Source organism: Scatophagus argus, chromosome 12 (genome assembly GCF_020382885.2).
Source record: "Scatophagus argus isolate fScaArg1 chromosome 12, fScaArg1.pri, whole genome shotgun sequence".
NCBI classification, from domain to species: domain Eukaryota; kingdom Metazoa; phylum Chordata; class Actinopteri; family Scatophagidae; genus Scatophagus; species Scatophagus argus.
Genome location: NC_058504.1, coordinates 2,419,759 through 2,441,442, shown reverse-complemented (window position 1 = coordinate 2,441,442; position 21,684 = coordinate 2,419,759). Strand labels below are relative to the sequence as shown.

At 41.0% G+C, this 21,684-nt stretch overlaps 1 protein-coding gene across 1 annotated transcript; it reads left to right on the top strand.

Moving 5' to 3' along the window:
• Window positions 1-343: 343 nt before the first annotated feature.
• slc7a11 (solute carrier family 7 member 11) lies at window positions 344-17,074 on the top strand. Its single transcript, XM_046406889.1, has 12 exons — window positions 344-847; window positions 3,309-3,435; window positions 5,795-5,910; window positions 5,999-6,124; window positions 7,445-7,544; window positions 7,685-7,729; window positions 9,902-10,025; window positions 12,884-12,987; window positions 13,543-13,639; window positions 13,852-14,001; window positions 14,253-14,430; window positions 15,737-17,074. The coding sequence occupies exons 1-12, from the start codon at window positions 568-570 to the stop codon at window positions 15,790-15,792; spliced, it is 1,503 nt and encodes a 500-aa protein (XP_046262845.1). The 5' UTR covers window positions 344-567; the 3' UTR covers window positions 15,793-17,074.
• Window positions 17,075-21,684: the final 4,610 nt, after the last annotated feature.

The window sequence follows — 21,684 nt, the reverse complement described above, 5'->3', positions numbered from 1 at the left end:
AAGAGAGACGGAGAGAGACAGAGCAAGAGAGAGAGACAGAGACAGACAGACAGAGAGACAGACAGAGAGAGAGAGCGAGAGACAGAGACAGACAGACACAGAGAGAGACAGACAGAGAGAAAGAAACAGAGAGAGAGAGACAGAGAGAGACAGACAGAGAGAAAGAAACAGAGAGAGAGAGACAGAGACAGACAGACAGAGAGACAGACAGAGAGAGACAGACAGACACAGAGAGACAGACAGAGACAGAGAGAGAGAGACAGAGACAGACAGACACAGAGAGAGACAGACAGAGAGAAAGAAACAGAGAGAGAGAGACAGAGACAGACAGACACAGAGAGAGACAGACAGAGAGAAAGAAACAGAGAGAGAGAGACAGAGAGAGACAGACAGAGAGAGGGGGAGGGTCTCTTTCCTCCCTGGAATTTAGTTTTGTCTCTCTGCACCAGTCACACACACACACACACTCTGAGTGGAGCTGATCTGGACCAGGTGAACAGATCACAGGTGTGTGTGCGTGTGTTTGTGTGTGTGTGTGTCTGAGTGTCGAGCAGTGTTTAAAGAAAAATGACAGAAAGGCTTGCATGTACAAGAAACGATGGAAGACATACAGAAAATGGACACCATTGTGAGACTCAGTCAGACACCGGTGGGAAACTGGAGGATGAAGATGAGAAGAAGGTGGGACTGGGGAAGAAGGTGACCCTGCTTCGAGGCGTTTCCATCATCATCGGCACCATCATCGGAGCAGGGATCTTCATCTCTCCAAAGGGCATCCTGCAGCACTCGGGCAGTATAGGAATGTCCCTGGTCGTGTGGATCGCCTGCGGCGTGCTGTCACTTTTCGGTGAGTTGGTTCACAGGTGTCTTACTTAGTTTGAGAGCAGCTACACTGAAAGTGGAGATGGAACTTTCAAAATATGTTTACTCTCCATACACAAATATGTCCATCAGTGTAGCGTTATGAGGCACCAAATGTCTCCCACCAGGAGAGAATTCTTCCCAGAAAGACATTAAATATAGAAAGTCACAGAAAGAGGAGAACTTCTCAGAAAGAAAGAATTGTGCAACTTCATGACAAAGTATGGTTTCGTTCCTGGTAATAAACAGTGATATACTTTGTTCATATACGCAACTTGTGGGTATAAATAAATAAATAAATAAAAGTTGAATATTTTGAATATTTCACTTCAACATGTACTGGAGTGGAAGTATAGAAGTAAGTCACAGAAACTGGAAATACACGAGTAAAGTGTGTGTACCTCACAATTGTACTTAAGTAGAGTACTTGTGTAAATATCCTTAGGTACATTCCATCAAAAACACTCTTTTGATTATTCAAAATTAAAGTATTCTTTTTTTCATCACAGTGTGGTTTATTGTAAAAACATTTTTCTTTTAAAGCTAAAACTCTTGGTTTGATTTTTAGGTTTTCTCCTCACTAATACCAGAAGTCAAGGAAGTCAAGTTACGGGCCAAAGTTACTGTTTCATTCCTAAAAATCAAAGTGATGCTTGGTTCATACGTGTCGTATTGTTAAAAATAAAAACGTAAGGTTGGTTTTATGTGCAGGCGTAGCCAGATTCACTGTGTCAGCTAGTTTTTGTCTGTTCTGTTTTTTGGTGATTTGATGGCTGGTTTGGGAATTCCCAAAGTAAGAATATCAACTCACCAAGATTATGTAATCCTGCATGATTGCGTAATCTTGGTGAAGCTCTAGTTGCAACACAGTTACCTGTTACTGTAGAGTTATGCTGAGTGAAATGTTCTTGATGTGATCTTCCATGAAACCAGGGCCCACAAACAGGTTCATCCAGTCATCAATCCAGGCTGGATTTATCTGAGGCTACAGAAAGGGGTAGAAAAGGGTCTCTCAGATCCTGGGTGTGGCTCCACAACACAACTATCAGAACGCTGTAAACCTGGAAACTGTCGTCCTGTGAGCCTTCATAGCTCATTAGTTGCACTATTGTATTGTTTTTGCTCTCTGGCATCACTGAAAAAATGTCTCTGGCCCAACTCTGCTGCCAGGACTCCAGGAAACATGACTACATGACACTGATCTTGGCTTCTTATGCTGGTTACTTGTTAATTTTAATATTTATTTTAAGATTTTATTCGTGACTGACAAAACCTCCAGAGGCCTCACCCCAACTTATCAAACAGAACTTTTATGTGTGTGACTGAAACACATGACTAAAATGACTGAAACAATTAAAGTGACAATTAAAGAACTATTTGTGATCTGATTTTTCTTTTATCAGCTAACTGATGACTCATGGCAGCAATAACATCCACAGTCAGTGCTCATGCGATGTTCCCTATGTGACATTAGGACATCAGTCTTTTAGTTATTCTTGTTTAAAAAGTACTTTGTTAACTGGCTTAGTTGAGTGCATCATCCTGTCACCCTCACTACACGATCAGTAACACTGCCTCTCTGAACTCACTTTGAAGGCTGTCACGTAAGTCAGTATTCAACAGCACACGCAGACAAATCGTTTGATTCTGGCACAGTCTCGTGGCTAGATGGTCTTGTTGTTAAATGCACTGTCATATTATATTTACTGTTTGTCGATCAGCAGTGTTTTTGACTTTTAATCTTACTGTCATAATGTTAGCTTCCTAGCTGAGTGGACCAGAAATATCTCCTGTTGCCAAGTCCTATTTAAGGTTCATCCTGTTTGCTGGAGTACTGAACAAGGGTCAAACCCTCAGGTGTTACCAAAGAAACGGAGCTACAGCTTGTGAAAAACTTAAAACTTTGATTGTGAAAAGCATGAAAATATAAATAAATAGTCTAATTTTTTCTTTCTTTCAGTAAGGAACCATGGTATAAGCTGGATAATGGACTTATACATAAATCCATTACATATAAGTAATATAACTTAATGAGTCAGGGTTGAAATACTGGTGCTCCAGGAAGCAGTGCTTAAGTATTACTGTGCACATCTGTGTACTGTAGCATATATTACTGTAGTATCCTTAAAGCCCTCTATTTGTGCACTGTAATGAAAGGTCCAAGCACATTATCCTTGAAAGCTCTTCCTTAACCCCTTTTCAGCTCCCCTTAATTCACATTCCCTAAACTTGTAATTAAAATTTGTCCACTTAAATCTTTTTTTCTTAAGCTATGGTTTGAAACCCTGAAAGGCTCCCACGGTAGTATATTTGGGTGATTGTGGGGCCCAGGGAGGGACTGCACATTTCTCTAGACATGGTTGCAGCAGTGTAACAGCCCAGGGACTATCCTGTGCCTGCCCTCTTGTCTCAAAGCGTGAAGCAACCTGTCACCTCTGTCACTGCAGGAGCCCTGTCCTACGCTGAGCTGGGGACTTGTATTAAGAAGTCGGGTGGACATTACACATATCTAATGGAAGCCTTTGGACCTCAGATGGCTTTCATAAGGCTATGGGCTGATCTCATTGCTATAAGGTAAAGTCTGCTTTCTTAAGGTCAAGTTTTCTAACCTTAAAGTCTAAGCTGCATCAATCACTGAGTTCATATTAATTAACAATGGGTGTCATTTGAAAGAGGGCCACTTGTGGCTATGAATTAAAACCGAATTTTGCAGTTCTCCTCAGCTCTATGGAACATTTCAGCACTTTTCAGCTCAGTTTGGTTAACTCTGTCCCCTATCTGCACAGTTAGACACTAGCTGGTAAACACAGTACAAAGTGCATCTCTACCACTGTAGACAAATTTCTGATAAAGACAATATTTGGTTATGGAGACAGCATAGTAGTGTGCCAAATTAATTTGTTTAAGGTGGGCAATATTGACAGTAATAATTCAGACAAAACAAGTGGTTTACTGTTGAACGTGTTAAACTCACAGTTTGTCACTTCGGGTCTCTCAAGAAAAACAACTACTACTCTATATAGACAAAAGCTATTGAGACACACCTGTTTATTAGTGAATTCAGGTGTGTTATGGGGCTGTTTCTCAGGGTTTGGGCTCGGCCCCTGACTTCCAGTGAAGGGAAATCTTAATGCTTCAGCATACCAAGACATTTTGGACAATGCTATGCTTCCAACTTTGTGGTAACAGTTTGTTGAAGGCCCTTTTCTATTCCAGCATGACTGTGCCCCAGTGCACAAAGCAAAGCTCCATAAAGACATGGTTGGATGAGTTTGATGTGGAAGAACTTGACTGGTCCACACAGAGCCAGGGTTGTTCTCCATTAAGGAGCAAGCTTTACATTTCCACTTTTAGAGCCCATGGGGGGAGACGGTTTGATAATCAGTGAATAAATAAATGTAACTGCTTTGTTACAAATAGGAAAATCAGTCCAATTCAAGCACATTTACACAATGCAGCTTGTGATGGAGTTGACTTGCTGGACCAGGCAAATAAAGGTCCTCTCTGGCTGTGATTTTTCAACTTGGGACACTGAGTTTACTTTGGTGAGGTGAGAAAATGCTCCATGTGCAGCTGTGCGTGTACACAGCCAAAGCGAAGCAGTATAAACCGTCTAGTGGCCATCCTGAGCCGCCCAATTTTATGCTGGCCTCAGGCGAGCAGGACTGAATGAAAACCATGGGAAATGAACAGAGACAGAAGCAGAGAATGAAAACAAGAATGAGGGAGACAAAGAGAGATTTCCCTGGCTGCTGCAGCTCAGTGGCTGTTGGGGGAAATGAAGAGGGAGATACTGATGAGCCATAAGATGAGGAGCCTGTGTGGAGCTGGCCAAACTTATTTGATTCTTATTGAAGCCAAACCTATACACACACTGTCCACCACATGAGGATGGGATTATTGGAACAGTTTGTCTGGGATGCTGCCCACCAGATATAACACAAACACACACACACTCATATGTGCTAAATAGCCTAACGCCTGCTACAACAGAACGACATATTTCTGGACACTGCCTACTTCCACTTACTGCACTTACTAGCAAGCTATCTTTCATTACTCTGTTATAATGGAGAGAACCATGTTATATTTCATATTATCTCAATAGCAAAATCATACAAAATGAAACTGTCTTTACAACTTTGGTATTGTGGACATCTATAGTCAATGCAGCACAACATATTCAGTTTTTTGTATGCATGTAAAAGATAAACACTGAAATATAAAAGCTCAATTTAAACGTTTGATTAAATATGACTGAACTGAAACTCTATTTTAATTCTATTACTGCTCTGTACAGCTACTACCATTATTATTGTTACTACTATTGTTATCATAATTACCATAGTACCTTCTGTATACTTCATCATTATCATTATCTATAGTTCCAGTACTTTTGGTATCATTGCTGCTGCTACACATCTCTGTTTGTGTGCTATTTCTCTAGATAAATATAAATTTATATATAAATAAACTGATTTGAAAACATTGTATTTTATATTTGTATGTAATCAACTTTGTCTGCTAGGGGGAACAGAATTGCAAATCCTGATGAGAGACACAGAGGAAGCGGAGGAAGAGCGGCAGGCCTCTAAGCCAAACTGACATAGTGCCCAAACTGAGTAATTACCACAACGCACATGAGCCCAAAAAGTCTTTTTGGGCTCATGTGCGTTGTGGTAATTTTTGGGCTTTTTCATAAGCTAACACTGTGAAAGAAGTGGCTGTGAAATAGTAACTAAATTTTTTTGCTCATCCTATCTTTGTTTTGGTCTCCACCATCTCCTGAGCAAAAGCTGTTCAGCTGCTAAATGATCCACTATGTTTGTTAAAGACGCAAAAATGCACTCTTGACCAGTGAGCTGTATATTGACACTATGAGTCAGGTTTTATCAAGTTTATATGTCTACCTGTGTGTGTGTGTGTCTTTCAGGCCTGCAGCGATGGCAGTCATCTCTCTGGCGTTTGGTCAGTACATCCTGGAGCCTCTGTTCATGCCCTGTCATATCCCGCCTGTCGCTATCAAACTGGCCACTGCCATTGGCTTAAGTATGTAAATGAGTGAATGAGATTCCACTGCTGACAAATGGACTTTATATAATTACATTGCATGACTCGCCCTTTTTGTGTCTGGTAGCTTCTGTTATGTACCTGAACTGTATGAGTGTGACATGGACAGCAAGGGTCCAAATCCTCCTCACCTTCAGCAAGCTCCTGGCCATCATTGTGATCATACTGCCTGGAATGTACCAGCTCTTCAGAGGTAAGACCCCCTCATCATCATCATCATCATCATCATCACCACCACCATCACCTCTAAAATCCTGTATTAGTAGTACAGCAGAGTCCCAACATTAGACCCCTAGAGCCTGTAGGAAATTTAGTGCTCTGCTGTTCAGGAACATCCTAAAACTTCACAGTCAGAGTGTCAGCTGCAACAATTAACACGGCTTCCTCTGTCCCAGCAGACAACATGCTCTGTAAACATAACCTTGAAGGCTTGCACGTTGTGTTGCACCTGCTCACAGCAAGCAGCAACTCAAGTATCTCACAATGTCCTCACAGCAGGTGTTACTGAGGCCCTGAATTACAGCTCATCCTTCAGTTATGGGCCTCGCTTTGTCTCTGAACAAGCACAGAATATTGGTGAATGCACATTTCAGCTGTAAAAGGAAAGAAGTTGGTTTTATATCTATATTATATAAAGTTACTCAAAATTACATCTCATAATCATCATTAGGATTTCTTGACTCACACACCAGCAGCTAAGGCTAATAACACAGGCAGATCGTCATGGTTACAGCTAACTAACCTGTCAGTGTTTTTTTTACTGCAAAATGGTTTTCACTTCTGAAAGTCAACAAAAGCTGCTGGACAGGGTGTGAGTGTGATTGTTTAAGGTCCCATACGAACATATACATTTAGCCCATAAGAAGCCCAAATTCCTGCTGTACAATCCAACCTCTGCATGGTGGCTGCATGTCAGCGAGCTTTTCTTGGTAGTGAGAGCAGTAGATAATCTGTAAGATATAATGTTAATTACTGTACTTTCCTACAGTTTATGTTATTGTCTTATCCAAGGCTGAATTCCTTAGTGGGCAAAGCAGGTGACTGCGTGGGGACCCACATATGCTCTGAATGCCACGTATTCCTTTTGAGTCATTTAGTTTGTGATATTTGATTGGTTACAAAATTGTTTGTGAACATCCACCTGATATCTAATGGCCACCTCTGCACAGTGATCATTACAAACAGTCTGTGGCTCTTAACGATTAAGTATGACAATATTATCCTGTTATATTGTTTTATTTTTGTCTTTGAGTAGTTTCTGCTAATAAATGTGAGGACATTGATTATATCCAAGTGCTTTTATGTGTCTAAAACAGCTGTGTTGTGCAGAGAAATCTAGTCCTTCATGCTCATAAGGCAGAGTATTGCTCTATTCTTCTGTTTTATTGTTAAAACTGCTTTTATTATTGTCATTATAGTTATTATGGGAATGATAGTTATTATGCACTGATGATTCCATTGCTCTGTGTGTGTGTGTGTGTGTGTTCGTGTGTGTGTGTGTGTGTGTTTGCAGGAGAGACGAGGAACTTTGAAAATGCCTTTGACCTGAACAATGTGAAGCTGTCTGGTATGCCCCTTGCCTTCTACTCCGGGATGTACGCATATGCTGGATGGTAAGTGTGGGTATGGACCTCACACACACACACACACACACACACGGCCAGTAATCAATCATCATCATCTAAAGTGATCTCAATTTGTTTTACTGTTCATTAATCATGAGAAGTTGTACAATGACTGTTTCCTGTTGCAGGTTCTACTTGAACTTTGTGACAGAGGAAGTCGATAACCCTGAGCGGTAAGTTTTATCCATGTGTTGGCTCTGTTTGTATCCGTAATGTCTAAATAATCCAGATTGTCATGTTCAGGCTGGCGCACTGCCACTGAGACATTAATGCAACCATATGTTTATTACCGAGGCCGTACACAGTGGTGCTGTTGCACTGGACTGCATTCACAGTTGTAAGTGCAGGGCAACTCATTATACACACCTCTAAAGCAATACTACTTCAATCCAATCCACATACAAAATTGTATTTTTAAGAACATTTCAATTTTCAATTTTCAAAACTCAGCATACATGAATGGTGCTGTATGTGGTTTATGTGCCCATAGCCTACTAAGCATATGCTATGTAGACAAAAGTATTCAGACAGGAGGTTGGCCTCAGCTCCCTCAGCAATGCTATGTGTCAGAAAAAGAGTCGTCGCCGACACAGAGAGAGAGCTGAACTCCGACGCAGAGTCAAATAGAGAGGCAGGCAAACAGCAGTCCAAAACAATAGTTACTTTGGTATAACTGTAACTCAAAAAAGCTCACACTTTACTGCAGCACAAGGATCTACAAAATAAAAACTGTGGACAAAAACATGGCACAACAAAAAGTTCCTGGCATGAAAACAATTCCTGGCCTGGACACATGGCAAGGTAAGACAAACAACACACTGACAAAGGAGACGGGGAAGACGAGGACTAAATAGATGAGATAACAAGACACAGGTGCAATACATAAGAGAGGAGAAAGCAATCAGGATAAACTAAAACAAAACTACATGAAACAGAGACACAAAGGGGAAGTCACACTTTCAAAATAAAACAGGACATGACAAAAACGTGGAACCTAATACATGAAAACACATGACAAGACAAACACGAAACATGACACATGGACCAAAAACCAAAAGACAAAACATAACCAAAAACACACGGCGTGACACTATGCTTCCAACAGTTTGTTGAAGGCCCTTTTCTATTCCAGCATGACTGTGCCGCAGCGCACAAAGCAAAGCTCCATAAAGACATGGTTGGATGAGTTTGGTGTGGAAGAACTTGACTGGCCCACACAGAGCCCTGACCTCAACCCCATCCAACACCTTTGGGATGAACTGGAACGGAGACTGTGAGCCAGGCCTTTTGGTCCAACATCAATGTGTGACCTCACAAATGCTCTACTGCATGAATGGGCACAAATTCCCACAGAAACACTCCAACATGTTGTGGAAAGCCTTCACAGAAGAGTGGAAGGTGTTAGAGCTGCAGAGGGGGGTCGATGTCATTAAAGTCCCTTAGTCTATATGATGTAAGTAATTATACATTCTAATAAAGATACTATTTGAGTGACATTGAAACAACACTGAGCAACCGTTTTAAGAAATTCGTGAGAAAAAATGAACCGATGTATATGTGAGGTGTTTTACAGACTGACATCCTCAGTAGGAACCGAAAAGTTTGGAACTGACAGCCACAGACTGGGAGCTCAGAAAATACTGACAGATGGAAAAACACAATATTAATTTTGATAAAATTTGTTGACAGTGCAAAGAATATACTAATAGTGCCAATCTTATCCTTTAACAAACATCCACAGCAACAGAAATAAGCTAAAACACAACACAGAGAGAAATGACTAATCTGTTATTTGTGCTTCCACGACACTAATCCCATCAGTGCGACAACAAAGTCAAGTCACACTCGCCAGTTTCTCTTCTCCCGCAGAAATACTCTTTTATTCTGCTACTTCATGTCGCTTCCTTGTTTTGGCCCCCGTTGGATCCTTGAACCTACCTAATGAAAGTTGGTTCTTTGTGCACAGAGTTCACATTCAGAGCTCTGCAGCCACTCAATGGCTGCAGTCAACAAATCTACAGGAAGTGTAGAGATTCCTCTGTGACAACTTAACAGAACAGCAAAAAGTGAATGAAGCCAGAATTTGTGTTAAGAGGAGACGGTGAAAGTGTTGAGTGTGATACAGCTGATTTGAAGAACAGCTTTTATTTTGTTATTTATTTTAATATTTTCCAGTGTATCCTCCTGAAATCTGTTAGATCAATACATTGTTTCATTTCTTTAACAGAACTACAGAAAATGAAAAAAGATGGAGGACACTGAGTGTGAGACACGCATGTGAATGACAGTGTGTGTGTGTGTGTGTGTGTGTGGGTGACATCTGCTGTTGTCTCTCTTGTCCTCAGGACTGTGCCGTTAGCTATCTGTATCTCCATGGCGATTGTGACTTTCTGCTATGTTCTAACCAACGTGGCGTACTACACGGTGATGTCAGCAGAGGAGCTCCTGGCCTCGCCGGCAGTCGCTGTGGTAAGTCATACCAATACTTTTTAACCAAGACTTAAAAATATTGTCAGAATAAAAATATTATTATTATTATTATTTTCTTGTGTCCAAAGGCACATTATTTATCTTCATCACAGAAGGGACCTGGCCTTGATGTGAAACAGTAGTTTCTACATAACTCCTCTGTTGGATAAGTAATGTATAACTGGTCATGTCTTAGTACAAAACTTTAGCTTACTCTGTAAAGTCTATCCAAACCCCAACCCCTTCTGTATCTGTTTCAAACTGAAAAGCCTCTAGCACTTCACAGAAACCCAAGGATCCAGCCCTGATTGTCCACACAGCCTGCACCGGATGAGCAGAGAAACTCACTGAAAGCCGTCCTCCCGCAGACAGTTTAACCAAATCTCTGCTGGTAGTTTAAGCTCATGGTCGAATGATGTTTGTGAACTATCCACTCCGTATATGAATGGATAGAGTTAAAAAACTGCCGTATCCATCCATCCATCCATTTTCTATACCGCTTATCCGTCAGGGTCGCAGGGGAGCTGGAGCCTATCCCAGCTGACTACGGGCGAGAGGCGGGGTTCACCCTGGACTGGCCGCCAGTCAATCGCAGGGCCAACACACAAAGACAGACAACCACACACTCTCACACTCACACCTAGGGGCAATTTAGAGTAGCCAATTAACCTAATGTGCATGTTTTTGGTATTATGGGAGGAAGCCGGAGTACCCGGAGAAAACCCACGCAGGCACAGGGAGAACATGCAAACTCCACATAGAAGAGCCCAGACCGGGATTCAAACCTGGAACCCTCTTGCTATGAGGCGACAGTGCTAACCACTGCACCACCGTGCCGCCCAAAACTGCCGTATGTACATGTAAATTAAAAGCTTCTCAGAAAAATACCCCCCCCCCCCCCAAAAAAATTAATAACAACAACAAAAAAACAAAAAACAGCAATTAGCCATCAACAGATTTTTGAACAAGTACTTGAAAGCCTGTGCTGAGATCTCACCTCTCTGCCGTTAGTGGTTTCTGCTCCAAATGTGAGCATCACGCCATGCGTTCCTGCACTTAGCATGTCATCATTTGTGCAGTGTCTCCGACAACTCGTCTTCCCAGCACACGTTAATGTGATTGTTTCAGCACAGCTGCCTTATTGCTAATCACATCACAGATACCCTCCTAATAACACACACCGCTGCTTATTAGACTGAGGACGGCTATCAGTGCTACTGTAAGCCAATAGCGAGGGAAGACTCATTCACTAAGAGATGTCTGATCATTTCTAATGCAGTTACTTTTATTACCCTGTGTGCTTTGAGTGATAGGAGTGCCTTAAGAAAGGTGTTAAGAGCATTTATCTGTTCTTAGAAGAGCGTGATGAAATAAAAAAATTAGATTTCATTCTTCCTTTCTCGCAGACAGCTGGAAAAAGTTTACATCTCAAACTTAATTACACAGTCTAACTCATGTCTAGAAATTTTCTTGAGGACGCCAGCCTCAAACCACAATTAGCAGGCCTGATTTTAGACATGCATAATTTAGAGGTATGTTGACAAACTAGTTGGGACAGGGACAGCAAAAGATTGGGAAAGTTGTGGAATGTTCAAAAAACACCTGAGGCCTGCACTATGAAACAAATTCAGCATAACAGGATCTCTCTTTAGTATCGTACTTCACTGACCTGAACAACCTGTGCTAAGCGGTCATGCCCAGGTGGTTATCAACTCCATGAGTGAGTGACCCGGGACTTTCCAATGCAGACATGAGTGGGTTCACATAAGACGGGAGGCATTTGCAGCGTGTGACCAATCGCAAACATGGGCAGGTCCACTGGGAGCAAACTATTAGACACATACGAAAATGTTAAACACATAATCCAGGCTAAAAGCCAACACAGTTACAGGATAGACAGCTGGAAAAATGATCCAACTGTGTGAATATGTAAGAGCAAAGATGATGAAAAATACAGAGAAGCAGCCTGAGGAAGTGCTCCGACCGTCATGGAGCAGTGAATAAAAGCCCTGCAAACAGGAGCGTTTTGGTGTGTGGATCTCCTGTTCAGCTCTTCATGTCACAGTCCATCACTGAGGCACGAGCACATCTGATGACAGCTGCATTTTTGTATTCCACTAAATTAATGCGTTCTCTTCTGGTATGAAGGCTGTGATAGTTTCTTCTTTTATTTTTTAGCTCCAACCCTAGCCATGTCAAATGGACTTAGAAACAAATAAAAAAATGAAAACATAAATGGAAGCAGTAAGTGGGCTCATCAGCAGGTACAAGGCCTTAGAGCTTCTTTGTTGTGGGATGATATACAGTATGTGTATACATTTAAAACACATAACCATGTAACAATGACAAAAATAAATCTGTATGTTGGACCAACATACACTTGTGTTTAAAGTGTGCTTACGTAAATAGAGTTTGTGTTAAAATTTATGTGTTACGTATTTGTGTTTATGTATTAAGAATACATAATGTTAATATGGGAAATTGGCACTAGGCAATAGTTGATCATTTTTGGTTTCTCATAAGCCTTACTTCTGTGAAAATAAAGGATGACTGGTGATCCAGTCAGGGTGGCAGCCTGCCACCATTTCTGTCTGCTGTCCTGTCTTCAGCGTGGACTAAATGAATGCATAAACTCACTTTTTTTCCTGTGTACTCTGAGCAAAACATACGCATTATTGTCTATTTCCACTTAATCTGCATATTTTTAAGTAAATAATTGGCTATGTATACATTATTTATTGGGGTTATGTCTTGATGAATATGCTATCAGCAACAAGCTAGCTACTTTCTGTTTGACACTCTCTCAGGTGTTAAACTGCTTGCTCATTTAGTTTTTTCTGTGTTTCACTCTGGTTCAGACTTTTGCAGAAAGACTGATGGGTAACTTCTCCCTCGCGGTGCCGGTGTTTGTGGCCTTGTCCTGCTATGGCTCCATGAATGGCTGCCTCTTTGCCTTGTCAAGGTACAGACCACTTCCTTTTGTCTGGCCTGTGTGTCACAACTCATGAGCATTCGAATAACAATGACAAAACACTTCCAACTACTTGTATGCATCTTGTATTCATGTGGTATTTACTGATGCACTGCACAGAGCAAATATTTTTTTCATTGATTAATTGTTTCTTTTACTTGTCATTTTTTTTAAAAGTGTTAAGAAACTGAAAAATGTAAAAGATCAGTTTCTGCAGATTTTTCATTTTAAAAACAATAAGGAATTGAAGGGATTATACCATAAGAAGGCTATTAATATGAAATATCTGTGCAGGAAGTGTCGAGTTTCACTGGCTGTAAGCTCAACAGGGATCCAAAAACAGCAAATAGAACAGAAGCCTCTTAATAAAATATGATCAAGTATATAACAAAGATCTGACCTCCACCTCTGCCTGATACGCTTTGTTCATCTTTGCTAGCAAACTTCCCAGTTTAGATTCTCCCAGTTTATTCTCTGCTGATACTGAAAATAATCTCATGATTATCAACTCGGTTTATTGTTTAAACTCCTGTGTGCGTTTGCCAGGATGTTCTATGTGGCGTCACGTGAAGGACAGCTCCCTCAGGTTTTATCAATGATCCACGTCCGCAGACACACTCCACTGGCTGCTGTCTTCATACTGGTCAGTGCATTGCAATATCAACAGTCATGACAATAATCAAAAACTGGCGACACTATCACTAATGCCCTTATTTCCAAGCACAACAAGAATCAACAATCACAAAGCACAACACTGAAGTTTACCTGCACGTAACGGTTGTTTTATGGTTGTCTGCCCAGAGTAACTAAGCTTTTTCTTGACTTCTGAATGTGTGTGTGTGTGTGTGTGTGTAGTACCCTATGACCTTGCTCCAGCTGTTTGTGGGAGACATCTACAGCCTGTTGAACTTCATGAGCTTCCTGCGGTGGCTGTTCATCGGCATTGTGGTGCTGGGTTTAATCTACCTCCGATACACAAAACCTGACCTCCCCCGCCCCTTTAAGGTCAGTGTTCCCAGACCTGCACACAGCTGTAGCTGCACTGAATCCCATCTGGATCTGTGCCATAGTGTTAACCACTGCACTCACCCAGTTCTTGTAGCTGTGTTTCATTTTATTGAGACAATCTCTGGTGATGTTTGAAAGGAACACATTAATTAATGTATTTCATAAAAGTTTCCCACTCCTTCAACATGCACACGTGTCTTTTTATCTGCTTACAAACAGTCACTCCCCACTCCTTGACTTGTCCACAGGTCCCACTCTTCATCCCAGTGGTGTTCTGTTTCATATGTTTCTGCATGGTCTTCATGTCTCTGTACTCGGACCCGGTCAACACAGGGATTGGATTTGCTATTTCCCTCACTGGGATCCCAGCCTACTACATCTTCATTCACTTCAACAACAGACCACAGTGGCTTCAGGAGGCTTTAGGTAGTTTTTAATACAACACAAAGTTACTTTCACTTGCAGACGTGACATTACAATGGATGGATGTGGTGGTTTAGCAATTATTTGATAAATCAATATAGTGCACTAAAAGAAAATTTATGACATCAGTAAGAATTAGTAATTAATTAAAGTAGTTGCTTGCATCGTTTATCTTATATTTAGGAAAATTACAAATATCTGTTGATTTCATATTTTAAAATGAGTGTGTTTTGGGCTTTTCTCTCTATAATAGTAAACTGAATATATTTGTGGGGGTTCAGGTTCCACATTTCAAGATAGCACATGCGGGGGTTAAACTGGGCAGCCCCAACACGTGGTGGCCAAGAGAAAACACATGCAAATAGACAAAACACAACCAAGCAGAAAAATGCAGTTCAAATACAGAAAAAGACAAAAGAAGTTTTTCCAGAGGACACGTTGGTGCTGAACACGGCATGGACACGCTTGCTGCTGCTGCAGTTTGTGACCGGATATTGACGTTGGGAGGGTGCGGGCGGGAGTCACTTTCTGAGGATGCAGCGTGGTCGGTCAGTCCATTAAATCAACATAAGCGGATGATGGACGAACCACAAATTCATGAGCCCCAAACGGCAGCAACAACAAGAGTGTCTGTTGTGTGTGTGTTCAGCTCTACAGTGTTGCCACCAATGAAGAATCTAATTTCCAAAATATATCTCCACTAGTTTTCATGTTCTTGCATCCTCATTTTGATTCTGTGTGGTCTGAACATAAGTCTGCAGCGCTAAGGAGTTATATGGCCATAAAAAACTCTGCCACAGATCTTACTGAATATAGATTTGAAGCTAGAGGGGAAAAAAGCTAAATTTTAAAATATTCCAGCTGTATATTTTCACAAGGAGGATGAGGAGGGGAGTGTGTGTGCATGTGTGTGTGTGTATGTGTGTTTAAAAATGTATTCATCAATAATTATTTAAATGTCATTTTTCATACTGGTCACTGACTATATTATTTCATTTTTGTACTACGTTGTCTTTAAGGTTTTCCATCTTAGTGAATTTTGTCCTATTTTATGATAACAAATAGTTAAATTTTTTTCAAGTCAAAGATAGTCATGGAAAGGAAGTAAAGCAAGTCTCCAGGTGGCAACAATGCCAGGAAGCTCTTGCAAATGCGTTAATTGCAAATTTTGCGAATGGTATCTCACTTCTGTTGAATGAGCATAAGAATGTGAATCACACATTCTCATCAGCGTAATCTGTGTCAAACACTTCATGTTATTTATAACATGACAGATGATGTCATCGTATGGTTTTCTTTGTGTCCTCAGATTCCTTCAACAGAACCCTGCAGATCCTCCTAATGGTCGTCCCTGCTGAGGAATAACAGCAAGCAAACACTGCATCACCTCTTTGGTCTCTTCAAATCATGCACAGAAACAGAACTCTCAGCCAGAAAGTTAAATTGCTGTTGCACGCTGCAAAAACTTAATATAATGCAAAGCTATAAATGTCTCTGCAGAATGTGAGTTTATATCATGTGTGTTATTATAGGACAAAAATGAAGTGAAAATCATTTTATAAATACATATCATTCTTTTTTGGAATAATGTGATTTGCATTTATGGAAGTGTAAACACCTACCGCATCATATTTTCCTCTAAACAAGCCACACTAACTGTGTCTGCACAGGCCAAGCCAGCAAGACACAGCTGCTGTGTGGATTAATGTGGTTTAATCACATTGTGCCTGAGTCTGTGCAGACAGGTCTATCCCACATTTTCACTGTTTCCTTCATGTCAGAGCAACCACAGGAGGGACTGACAGCCTGTTGCACTTCTAGTGGCAACAATGGGTCATCTGTCCAGAACCAGCATTAATGTTTATTTCTTTTAACCCGTTTATTTGTGGGGCTTGAGCATCATGTCTTGAAATTCAATCAAATTTCGTTGGGATCAGTAACCAAAGGGTTACCTGATGTGGTCCTTTTCAGATCCGAGAACAAGACAGGGTGGGATGAGGGGTTGTGTTTTAATTTACTTCTTACTTTATAACATGTTGTCAGTTTGTTATGGTCAATCATGTAGCTCATCACCAAGGTAACAGGTAGCACGAGTAGATGGACAAACTGTAAGTAAATCAGTATGGCTGGTTGGCAGCACTTGGTGTGATGCTCATGTTACAGTGCTGTTGTTGGGTTAATAAAACCGCTCGTTCTGAGTACAGACAAACTGTAACAGCAGTTAATGTGACACTCAGTAAGCTAATCAGCTAGCACAGTGATCAGAATTAGTCATATCGGTGAATACTCAGTCAGTATCAGTAGTCCATCGTGTTATGTTTTACTCCACGTATTGTGATGCTTCAAACTGAATCCCCGATGTACTGAAATATACATCTGATGGACTGCTTTTGGAAAATTAGCAAATTAGCATGAGATAGTAGTGTTTGGTGTCACTGTGGCTCACTGCAGCCTGAGTCTTCAATTCTTAATAAATATTTTGTTCAAATACTGAACCATTCTCATCATAGGATTAATAGAAATGGTACAGTGATATTGTTAATGCCAGATTCACAACATTTAATGCTATGTTGTTTTCAGGATAAAGGAGTATGAAGAAAGTAGTGTGATGTTTTCATTTTCTGCGACACTGATTGCTATGCCATAATATTCTAATAATAATAAAGATTTGTATTGTTTTACATTGCATTGATTTTGTTGTGTTGCTTTACAAGCTTAAGGGATGAAGTGCTCCTTATGCAAATATATTTATCCTGCATAACAGAAGGATGGGTGGAAGATGTGGTGGTCAGGGTGAAAGTTCATCACCATGAGGAATCTCTTTCCACAGTACGTGTAACCATTTGACTGATAATCACAGTTTTAACACATTATGCAACCTGGACATTAGAGGGCTTTATTAGTGTTAAAACTGAGACAAATTCCAGAGCGTAACAAATATTTCAGATGTCTCTCTGAGTTCAGGTAGGAAAACCCAGGTGGTTGTCTTCCAGCCAGGTTTTAGCATGCAGATAGTCCAGCCTTAACATTAGGACCTTTGCCATTTGATTCAACTATTATTCTGACTTTCCATCACCTCCCCAACCTCATGTGGACTCTCAGCTGCCCTGGTACACTCACATTTCACATTATCCAGTCAGACTGAATCAGCACCACCCTCTTCTCTCCTGCATCAGGAATAAAGTGCCTTGGCCCTATGTGCTCTGGTGTGGTTACAGTCTCAGACGTGTGTGTGTGTGTGTGTGGTGTGGTGTGCAGTTTGCTGATGTGGCTGCTGTCCATCCCCCCGGGTGGGATTTGCAGGTAATCTGTCAGTGTAACTGCTGCCCTGTGGCACACTACATTCCCTCTCAGCTCTGTGTCCTGTAAATGGGGGGCTTTTACTGCTGATGAGAGGATGGCAGCATGGAGACAAAATGCCCAGGAGCTTCCACTTTAGCGCTGAGCCATAAAAAAGCTGGCTTAAATTCAGCTAGCATTAGTGAGTGAGGGTAGCTAGCTGTGCCCACCCTGCAGGCATATGGACCTTTTTTAACCACACTGCTCATGGTTAATTGGCTGTCACTGCTCAGGTTGGAGTGTTACATTAATATTAATTTAAATGACTTCACATGAGCCTCAATTAACAGATAAAGGGCAACATCGTTTCATAATTCTTTACAAAGACCCCTCCACAGTCGGGTGTGTGTTGCTTGTGGCATACTGTCTTTGTGGTTCCACCTACAATCATTCTGGCAATACAGAAAACACAGCTGTTATTGGAGCTGGAAATTCACTTTTTTGTTCACATGATGCTGTGACTAAAAATCCTAAAACCTACCAGCCACTTTCTTGTTTTAACCAGCAGCATTTTGTAACTACACGTGAAAAATAATAAATCCTCTGCAGAACAGTCTAGCAATAAATTATTTAATGGGGTTAATATTTTAACTCCTAAGAAAAATACTGAAGTTGGCTTTCTCCGTCTCTCTCTTGTCTTTTTTTTTTCTTTTTACATTCAGGCTTTTTCAGAGCCTGTCAAAGTTGACGTAATGTTTATAGCTGACTCCAGTGAAAGGCTTAATGGACATCACAATCATTTATTGTGGCATTTTTCAGCCAAAATAATTGTGGTGCGTGTAAACATTTTACTGTTTTACGTTGAAAACAGTGTTATGTCTGTGTTTCTGTGTTTATTGTCGATTGGAACTGCTATCAGCCTTTCACACCAGAGTAAAGCTTCATGGGCTTCAACAGTCTCATGACCTGGACGGACACTTGGTGGCCCAGGTCCTCTCAGAGCACACAGATGACATCATTCTAGGCTTGTTGGCACTGTGAGCACTGAAACCATATTCAGCTGGATTCTGCAGGGAACACACAACAACAAAAACAAAAACAACAACAAAAAGAAAGAAGTCAGCGCTGAACAACGAGAGCTCTCAGTAGATGACTTCCTCCCTGGAGTCCTTGTGCTTTCTTGTCTCGCAGGTTCTCATGGATCGTGGTCGGACCTCCTGCTGCGGTTCTGCTCACAACTTACTGTGATTACTACTGTTTAATCATAATCTATTTTAATTCTATTTTAATTTTAACCCCCCCCCCCCCCGTCTCTCTCTCTCTCTCTCTCTCTCTCTCTCTCTCTCTCTCAACCCAACCGGTCAAGGCAGATGGCCGCCCATCTTGAGCCGGGGTCTGCTCCGAGGTTTCTGCCTTCTAAAAGGCAGTTTTTCCTCACCACTTTCGCCAAGTGCTTGCTCAAGGGGGAATGTTGGGCTCTCTGTATTTACAGTTTAATTAAAGAGTTTGGTCTTGACCTGCTCTAATTGGAAAGTGCCATGAGATAATTTTTGTTGTGAATTGGCGCTATATAAATGAATTGAATTGAATTGAATTGAATTGAATTGAATTGAATTGAATTGAATTGAATTGAATTGAATTGATGTAAAGACTAAGAACATGAAGCCCAACATGACTGGACTTTTCCCAGCCACGCATCAACATGTCTGAGCTCCTCATTGAAGCCAACAAATAAGGGGTCCAACATTTTTATCTCCACAAGTATTTTTAATTAAACATCGAAGAAAGTGGGTGCTTTGAAGTTTTTGCCCGATTCAGTGTCAAGAGTTGTGATATTTTCATTCTACTTCTGAGCAATGTGAAGGAGATCATTAACACACCAAAGAAGTTATTCATAATGCAATATGAAAAAAGCCAACAGAGCCAAAGATTTGACAATATGAGGTGTCACCCACATCTTTTCATGTAGTCGGGTGTATGTGTGTGTGATCAAATGGCTCTTTTACCACATTGTGTCATCTTGATGAATACTCACACTGCTAACTAAAAGATAACACACACAAGTGTACAAACATACACACACCAGCACTGATAGAGAGAAAATGCCATGGAGTTGGCACAGTAAGGCTAGAGTAATGCTCTCTCTCTCTTTCTCTCTCTCTCTCTCTCTCTGACACACACCCACCCACACACACACACACACACCAGTGTGTCAGAGTACTGGGTGCTGGCCAAGAAAGAGAGGCATGAAAACAAAACAAAAAAAGAAGAGCTGGATTGCATTCTGAGGAGGACCTGCATTCACAGTGAAAGTCAGCCAGTATGCACTGTGTGTTGTGACTGAGGTATCCAACTGAGACAAAACACACACACACACACACACACACACACACACACAGCTGATAATGTGTTTATTACATGGAATGAAAAGAGCAAGAAAAACAGCATTTGATCACATGTTCACAAAACAGTTTCAAGGATAATTCAGTTTTTGTAAAACCTGGAGCTTTTTTCTGTAACATTTTTATCTGGGATGTAACATGATTATCTCCAGGCTTTTCTGCCTTTGGTTGTGACAGATAAAGTCATAATTCGCTTGGTCTGAGTCAGTTTTTTTTTTTTTTTTGACAGAGGAAAACAATTTGCTTAGGAAGAAACCATTATGGTCACTACTGTTTCTAACACCATCTGACTTAATAATAAATAACTTAAATAACAAAATTCTTAACTTTTCCACAGAAAAGACCATAGCCAAAAGTGTTTATACTTTATTTGCTTCCAAAACCACAAAGACAACATCTCCAACTTGTACGTATGCTTTGTGTCATTGTCTTGCCGGAAAACTGAAGCACAGCATTACGCTCCCACCAGCATGTTTGAGTGTGGAAACTGTATTTGTAGGGTTGAAGGTCTCTCCCTTCCTTCGCCAAACAAAAGCAGCATCCATGTGCCCAAACAGCTCAGGTTTAGTAGATACATTAGTTGTGCAAAATGGTGAATTCTCGTTCTCAAAAACACAGCAATTCTTAGCTTTAATCCAAAATACTAGCCCTGAATTGATTTTTTTTAAAGAGACCATGCCATGTAAAAACACGACAGACGTGTGAACCCAGTCTGTAAAACCATTGACTGTATATGAAGATGGACAACATGAGCGCTCCGAACCAAAACATCAGGATGGCCCCCTGGTGGCCGGATGCTGCGGTACAGGTCTTTCGGGATCATTTTAATTTAATTTTATTTAGTTTTTTGATGCTATAAAAATTAGGTGAAACATCATGATTGACATCAGAACGATGCTCATGATTGAATCTGACGGACTGTATATCGACTGGCTCTCAATACTGCCGCTCCACTTCTACATACTCCACAGACTCTGGTTCCAAATGACATCACCAAAACAAGCTGGCAGTGCTCGCAGCAAAAATATTTGGGCTTCACTTTTGTACATCGTCTCTCTTTCTCTGTCAGTGCTGCAAAGTGACCAGGCTCCACAGTGGAAGCCCCACTCCTGCCGCCTAAAGCCCCTGATCATGTTTCATCTGTTGCCTGTCTGTGGTAAATCAGCCATCCTGAAAACTAACGTGTTTCTCTACTGCACAATCACTGACTGATGAAGCACAATATTCTTAATGGTCAGTACCTGTGGGTCACACTCCTCTCCTCATAGTCTACTCTTGTTGTTGTTTGCTGGTGCACATCCATTGGCAGGCCTACCCTGACCTGTCACTGTGTTAACCCACACACACACACACACAAGCATGCACACACACCCATTTTCCTTGAAGAACGCAGTTGACACCCTGAGATGCAGTTCCTTGGACGGACACATGGAGATGCTGCAGTGCTTTATAACGCAGCTCCAAATTTCTCATCAAAATGAATATTTAAAACACAGAACAGTACTACACAATCAGACAGACCACTCTCAAATACCTGAAATAATACTTGAACACATTGAGAAGAGATATTAATGAG